This window comes from Lithobates pipiens, unplaced genomic scaffold, assembly GCF_037356315.1.
Source record: "Lithobates pipiens isolate NorthernLeopardFrog02 unplaced genomic scaffold, aLitPip1_a1.2 Scaffold_1, whole genome shotgun sequence".
In the NCBI taxonomy this organism is placed as follows: Eukaryota; Metazoa; Chordata; class Amphibia; order Anura; family Ranidae; genus Lithobates; species Lithobates pipiens.
In genome coordinates, this window is record NW_027507685.1 from 45,414,803 (window position 1) to 45,423,090 (window position 8,288).

General features: G+C 43.4%; 1 protein-coding gene across 1 annotated transcript in view; it reads left to right on the top strand.

The window, feature by feature from the left end:
* The window catches only part of MMGT1 (membrane magnesium transporter 1), a 23,899-nt gene extending 23,170 nt beyond the window's left edge, over positions 1 to 729 (top strand). Inside the window, exon 4 of the mRNA XM_077491197.1 lies at positions 285 to 729. Within this exon, the coding sequence (XP_077347323.1) occupies positions 285 to 447 (163 nt within the window). The 3' untranslated portion in view covers positions 448 to 729. The remainder of the gene's footprint in view (positions 1 to 284) is intronic.
* The last annotated feature ends 7,559 nt before the right edge of the window (positions 730 to 8,288 follow it).

Sequence of the window (8,288 nt, forward strand, 5' to 3'; positions counted from 1 at the left end):
AACTGTGGGCGCCTGGCTGTGGCTTCACAGCCTGCACCCACTGCACATGTGCGAGCTGTGCCGTGACTGGCTGGGCAATCATGTTTGGGCATCATTTGGGTGGGTGCTTAGCAATTTGTCAGTTGGCTACACTTAATTTACCTGTTTCAGTTATTGAGGTCTGGCTGCTGTAGCAGCAATTCTTTCTTATTTGTATGGGCTGTATGGTATATCCATAAAAAGAATGTGCAAGCTTAGAAAATATCTGCATACAGTAATATATATATTTTTATTCCCCTTCAAAGGACATTCGATACTTTAAGGAACCATCCCTCATTTTATGTCTTCAACCACAGAGGACGGGTAATGTTCCAGTCCCCAGACACAGAGGATTGCCAACAAAACCAAGCTGCTTTTACATCTAACGCACCACTGAAGCTACGAAAGTTAGAGTCGCTGCAACGTTAACAAAAGGTTTTTACAGATGACTATAGAAGAGAACATTGTAATAACATTGGAGTCCAGGATGTAAACACTTTTTTTTTTTTTTTTTTTTTTTTTTTTTTTTTTTCTGGAGCAGTATTTATATTGATCTTCCAGACTTTATAAGATAAAAAAATGGGGACTTTCTTTGTACAGTTATTGAAGAGGACTGTATTGTGTACTAGCAATGCACTGTAACTTATTGCTACAATGATGCTGTAAAAGATGTCTTTTTCCTTTTGAAACATTAAATGATACTGCAGCTCAGTTTTTTTTTCCCTGTACCAAAATCTACTACTCATGTTAATGGTCATTTAAAAAAAGAGGGAATGCCAATATTTGATGGATGGATTGAGAGATAATAAATTTAATATTAATCTCTTTTTACCCACTTTAAAGAGCACCAAAACTCTCATATCAACAGTTGCTGAGTGCAAACTGGGTTTCAATTTAAAGAGATTATCAGAAAACAAACACCATTTTATTGTCACACATCACCATTCTCCTATACATCACTACATTCTTTTTCTTTTTTTTTTCTTCAAGTCAAATAACCAAGTTTTCATTGGTTATATTTAAAATCCGTAAATGTTTGTATTTACAGCAAATATACTGTCTATAATTATAATACACACAACATTCACTTTAAAGCGGTAGTAAACCCGCACATAAAAAAAAAAAAAAAAAAAACACCCTGCAAGGCAAAGTTATAATGTGCTAGTGTTCATCACATACTAGCACATTATATGAAACTTACCTTAGAATGAAGCTGTCACCGCTGACAGGGCATCCATCTTCACCCGAATTCCTTATGGGTTCGCAGACTCCACCATGATGTCAATCCCGCACATGTGTGCGTGAGCCGCCGTTCACGGCACATGACTCTGAAGGAACCGCCCGGGCGGCTGTTCCTTGAGAGTGCATGCGCTGGCGATGTCACAGCTGCATGTACAGAAATGTCTCCTAAACGGAGCACGTTTAGGAGATATTTACAGTACCTATAAGGCGGCTTACCTATAGGCAAAATGTGTGAGTTTACGCTGATTTTAATAAGACCTAAAGAGACTGTACAAGCTCATACTGAGATATTCTTGATTGCCACTTTGGTGTAAATGGAATTTCTAAATCTATTTTAATACAACAAAGCAAGCTTTTGTTTTACGGGGACAAGAAAAATGTGAACCCCATACAATTGACTGGTTTTCTGTAGTAATTTCTCATAAAATGTGATCTGATCCTCCTTTAGGTCACAATAGACAAACACAATGTGCTTACGCTGATAACGCAAACAATTCTAGTTTCTCATGTCTTTGTTGAACACTCCTATTAAACATTCACAGTACTGGAGGAAATAAGTGAACCCTTGGAGTTAATAGCTGGTCAAACCACCTTTTGGCAGCAATAGCTTCCAGCAAGTACTTTTGGTAGATCTGGATCACACCTGCACAGTGACCAGGAGAAATATTTGACTGTTTCGCATTACAAAACTGCTTCAGCTCAGACATTTTTAGGATGTCTGGTGTGAGCTGCTCCCTTGAGGTCAGTTCACAACAGGGTTAAGATCTAAGGGCTGTGACTGGGCCACTCCGAAAGTCTCTTTGATGCAGAAAAAAAAAAAAAAAAAAAAAAAAACATGGAAAGTAGGTTACATGGTTTCCAGTGGCATAGATCACATCAGTGTGGTCCGTACCGGGGGGGGGGGGGGACTTTTTTTTTTTTTTTTTTTTTTTTTGCACTGGAACACATCAAAAATTTACCAAACCCCAGTACAGTGAAAAAAAAGTCAAAAACGTGTTAAAAATGCACTTGCAGAAGAGCATCCAGAATGGATCTGGAGTGCGTTTTGTGGTGTGACCCAGCCCTGAAGCCAGTCTGTTGTGGATTTACTTCAATGCTTAGGGTTATTGTCCTGCTGCACTACCCAACTTCCACTAAGCAAACAGCCATCCTGACATTATCCTGTAGGTATTTTGGTAAACTTTGGAATTAATTTTTCCCCTCAATGGCAAGTGGTCCAGGCCCTGAGGCAGTGAAGCAAGTCTAAATCATGATGTTGCCTCCACCATACCTAACCATTGGGATGATGATTTGATGTTTGTAAGCTGTGCCTTTTTTACGCTATACAAATTACTGAGTATTCTTGATGAACAATTCAACTTTTTGTTTCCTCAGTCCACACGTTTTCCCAGTGCTGTTGCAGTTGATTAAGGTGCTCTTTGGCAAACTTCAGGCACACATCAATGTTTGTTTTTTGGAGAGCAACAGCTTCCTCTGTGCTGTTTTGCCATGGACACCACTTAAGCACATTTTGTTTGTCTATTGTCATGATTTAAATGAAGATCAGATCACATATTTTGGCAAATTACTGCAGTAAACCAGGTAATTCTAAGGGATCTTTCATGACAGTGAATGTTGCTATCTGGTCTCCATTATACTCCACAGGGTTACACGCACCACACCAAGCTGTGTTTTTTATGGCCCATTTATAAAATATAGGCTGTTTTGTAAGGACAGCGGTGGCCCACAGAGTTCTGTTTGCTTACTGTAGCAGGGAGAGCTGGTCATGTGACTTTAACCACTTTCAGACCGGACCATTTTGCTGGTAAATGACCAGAGGTCTTTTTACACTTTGGCACTGCGCTGCTTTAACTGGTAATTGCGCGGTCATGCAATGTTGTACCCAAACAAAATTTGCGTCCTTTTCTTCCCACAAATAGAGCTTTCTTTTGATGGTATTTGATTGCCTCTGCGATTTTTATTTTTTGCGATATAAACGTAAAAAGACCGCAAATTTTGAAAAAAAATGATATTTTCTACTTTTTGTTATTAGAAAAATCCAATAAACTCAATTTTAGTCATACATTTAGGCCAAAATGTATTCAGCCACATGTCTTTGGTAAAAAAAAAGTCAATAATTGTATATTTATTGGTTTGCGCAAAAGTTGTCACATCTACAAACTAAGGTACGTTTTCTGGAATTTACGCAGCTTTTAGTTTACGACTGCCTATCTCATTTCTTGAGGTGCTAAAATGACAGGGCAGTACAAAACCCCCCCAAATGACCCCATTTTGGAAAGTAGACCCCCTAAGGAAATTGATAAGAGGCATGTTGAGCCCATTGAATATTTTATTTTTTTGCCTCAAGCGATTGAATAATGACAAAAAAAAAATTTTTTTTTTTTTTTTACACAAAGTTGTCACTAAATGATATATTGCTCACACATGCTATGGGCGTATGTGAAATGACACCCCAAAATAAATTCTGCTGCTTCTCCTGAGTACGGGGATACCACATATGTGGGACTTTTTGGGAGCCTAGCCGCGTACAGGGCCCCGAAAACCAAGCACCGCCTTCAGGCTTTCTAAGGGCGTAAATTTTTGATTTCACGCCTCACTACCTATTACAGTTTTGAAGGCCATAAAATGCCAAGATGGCACAAAACCCCCACAAATGACCCCATTTTAGAAAGTAGACACCCCAAGCTATTTGCTGAGAGGCATGTTGAGTCCATGGAATATTTTATATTTTGCCACAAGTTGCGGGAAAATTACAAACTTTTTTTTTTTTTTTTTTTTTTTACACAAAGTTGTCACTAAATGATATATTGCTCATGCATGCTATGGGCATATGTGAAATGACACCCCAAAATAAATTCTGCTGCTTCTCCTGAGTACGGGGATACCACATATGTGGGACTTTTTGGGAGCCTAGCCGCGTACGGGGCCCCGAAAACCAAGCACCGCCTTCAGGCTTTCTAAGGGCGTAATTTTTTGAGTTCACTTCTCACTACCTATTACAGTTTTGAAGGCCATAAAATGCCAAGATGGCACAAAACCCCCACAAATGACCCCATTTTAGAAAGTAGACACCCCAAGCTATTTGCTGAGAGGCATGTTGAGTCCATGGAATATTTTATATTTTGCCACAAGTTGCGGGAAAATTACAAACTTTTTTTTTTTTTCACAAAGTTGTCACTAAATGATATATTGCTCACGCATGCCATGGGCATATGTGAAATGACACCCCAAAATAAATTCTGCTGCTTCTCCTGAGTACGGGGATACCACATATGTGGGACTTTTTGGGAGCCTAGCCGCGTACGGGGCCCCAAAAACCAAGCACCGCCTTCAGGCTTTCTAAGGGCGTTACAGTTTTGAAGGCCATAAAATGCCAAGATGGCACAAACCCCCCCCCCCAAATGACCCCATTTTAGAAAGTAGACACCCCTACATTTAGGGGTACACTAGTGAGACTAGGTAATAAATGGCGGGTGCCCTGAAACTATAAAAAAATAACTAACCAACCAGCGTCACCTGTAACAGTTATATGGTGATCACTGGTGAAAGGGTTAACTAGGGGGCAATCAGGGGGCTTTATGCGGTAGTATATGGGGGTCCCTGGCGCTATAAAAAGCTGCGGCGAACCTAAATACCTACCTGCCTAACTAGCGTCACCTGTGACACTAATACAGCGATCAGAAAAACGATCGCTTATTAGGCTGGGTTCACACTGGAGCGATGCGGGAACGCCACGAATGCGCGGCGGGTTCCCGCATCGCATGCCTCCCGGCGGCAGTTCACACTGCCCTATGCGAACTGCTGGGAGTGTCAGTGAAATGTTAATGACACCCCCAGATCAGTTCGCATATCGCAGTGCGATCTGCAAACTTGGATCGCATGGTGTGAACACCCATGCGATCCGATTCTGCTGCGGACCAAAAAAAGGGTCCCGTGCGAGTTTGCGGCGGGTGCGACACGAATTCAGCCATACTATCTGTATAGCTGAACTCGAATCGCACAGAGATCGGATGTGATTTGCACTGCAGTGCGGTGCGAATCACATCCGTTCTCATAAACCGCTGCAATGTGAACCCAGCCTTAGTGACACTGGCGACGGGGGGTGATCACGGGGTTAAACCTTTATTGGGGGGGTTAGGGGGGTACCTTAGAACTAAAGGGGGCTAACCCTAACTGCCCTAACAGTTATTAGTCACAAATGACACCTGCCGGGTGATCAGGGGGTTAAACCTTTATTAGGTAATAAATGGCGGGTGCCCTGAAACTATAAAAAAATAACTAACCAACCAGCGTCACCTGTAACAGTTATATGGTGATCACTGGTGAAAGGGTTAACTAGGGGGCAATCAGGGGGCTTTATGCGGTAGTATATGGGGGTCCCTAGCGCTATAAAAAGCTGCGGCGAACCTAAATACCTACCTGCCTAACTAGCGTCACCTGTGACACTAATACGGCGATCAGAAAAATGATCGCTTATTAGGCTGGGTTCACACTGGAGCGATGCGGAAACGCCGCGAATCCGCGGCGGGTTCCCGCATCGCATGCCTCCCGGCGGCAGTTCACACTGCCCTATGCGAACTGCTGGGAGTGTCAGTGAAATGTTACTGACACCCCCAGATCAGTTCGCATATCGCAGTGCGATCTGCAAACTCGGATCGCATGGTGTGAACACCCATGCGATCCGATTCTGCTGCGGGCCAAAAAAAGGGTCCCGTGCGAATTTGCGGCGGGTGCGGCGGGTGCGGCGGGTGTGGCGGGTGCGGCGGGTGCGGCGAATGGCTGAACTCGAATCGCACAGAGATCGGATGTGATTTGCACTGCAGTGCGGTGCGAATCACATTCGTTCTCATAAACCGCTGCAATGTGAACCCAGCCTTAGTGACACTGGCGACGGGGGGTGATCACGGGGTTAAACCTTTATTGGGGGGGTTAGGGGGGTACATTAGAACTAAAGGGGGCTAACCCTAACTGCCCTAACAGTTATTACAGTCACAAATGACACCAATGCAAAAAAAAAAAAAAAAAAAAAAAAATGACATTGGTGTCACTGTGACTGGGGGGGCAGGGGTAATTGGGGGGGTGATCGGGGGGTAAAGGGGGGGTGTGAGTGTGCCTGGCATGTTCTACTGTGTGTGGGATGTGTTGGTGCAACTCACTGATCCGCTCTCCTCCGTGTCGGAACGAAAAATACCGACACGGAGGAGAGAATACATCACTTCCTCTCCTGTGTTTACATTACAGGAGAGGAAGTGATGTCACCGGGGATTTCCATTCGTCGGGAGCGATCGCGAGGGGGTGGCCATGAATGAATGGCCGTCCCCTCGTCCGGGATCGCTCCCGAACGAAAACCGACCGCCGCAGGCACCGGGCGGGGGCCCGATCGGGCCCCCGACCCGCGGGAGGCAAATCACGTACATGTACGTGCTTATGCCTGCCCGTGCCATTCTGCCGACGTACATCGGCGTGAGGCGGTCGGCAAGTGGTTAATGTCGTGATTGGGCTCTTCTCCAGGCAACTTTTTTTTAATCTGTTCATATTTTTTGCACCCCAGTTTTAGGACAGCCAAAGCCAGCGCTTTGCAAAGCACACAGCTGTGCTGTTTAACCACTTTCCGACCGGACCAATTTGCTGGTCAAAGACCAGACCACTTTTTGCGATTCGGCACTGCGTCGCTTTAACTGACAATTGCGCGGTCGGGCGACGTGGCTCCCAAACAAAATTGACGTCCTTTTTTTCCCACAAATAGAGCTTTCTTTTGGTGGTATTTGATCACCCCTGCGTTTTTTGCGCTATAAACAAAAATAGAGCGACAATTTTGAAAAAAACGCATTATTTTTTACTTTTTGTTATAATAAATATCCCCCAAAAATATATTAAAAAAAAAACATTTTTTTCCCTCAGTTTAGGCCGATACGTATTCTTCTACATATTTTTGGTAAAAAAATCGCAATAAGTGATTGATTGGTTTGCGCAAAAGTTATAGAGTTTACAAAATAGGGATCGTTTTATAGCATTTTTATTAATAATTTTTTCATTTTTTTTTTTTTTTTTTACTAGTAATGGCGGCGATCAGCGATTATTATTATTATTATTTTTTTTTTTTTTTTGACACATTTTTGGGACCATTGTCATTTATACAGTAATCGCTGCTATATAAATGCAGTGATTCCTGTGTAAATGGCAGTGAAGGGGTTAACCAGTGGGTGGCAGTGTAGGGGTTAAGTGTTCCTAGGGGTGTGTTACTAACTGTGGGGGGGTTGGGCTTTCATTTAGTGAACACTGATCTCTGCTCCAATCACATGGAGCAGAGCTCAGCGTTACTAGTTGCTAGGCAGAATGGAGAAATGTTGTTTACAACGGCACTTCTCCATTCGGCTGCTCCGTGAGATGATCGCGGGGATGCCCGCGGCGATCGAGTCCGCGGGTCCCGTGACCGGACTCACGGGGGTCCCGAACAGCACGGGAGCGTGCCGCCGGCGGCGCGCTCCCGATGGCAGGGCGGCAAATTTAAAGGGACGTACATGTACGCCCATTTGCCTGCCCGTGCCATTCTGTCGACGTACATCGTCGTGCGCTGGTCGGCAAGTGGTTAAATGTGTATTTAAAAAAAAAAAAAATTTGTGGCTGTGGTACAGCAAACGTGCCTATAGCAGGGCCAGAAGTGTTAAATTCAATCAATGATGCAGTCACTGGATTTAAAAAAGTAAAGAAAAGAAAAAACATACTCCTTTTTGGAGCTTAGGCTTCCCCTGTATTTAAAAAAAACAAAACAAAACCATGATCAGCACACTAATCTTTTTTTAGTTTTAGAGCTGGTTCACACAGGCAGCTTCAAAGTCTCCCGACTCTGAAGCCGCCCCATAGAGCGTGACTTGCAAAATGACTTTTGTATAGAAGTAAATGCAAGTTGCTCCTATTAGAACAGTTTCATTGTACAGAATGGAGCACAACTTGTTAGGCGGCTAAGTCGCCTGACAAGGTTGCCCCTGTGTGAACCGGGTCTAAGTGTATACAATTTTACAATTTTT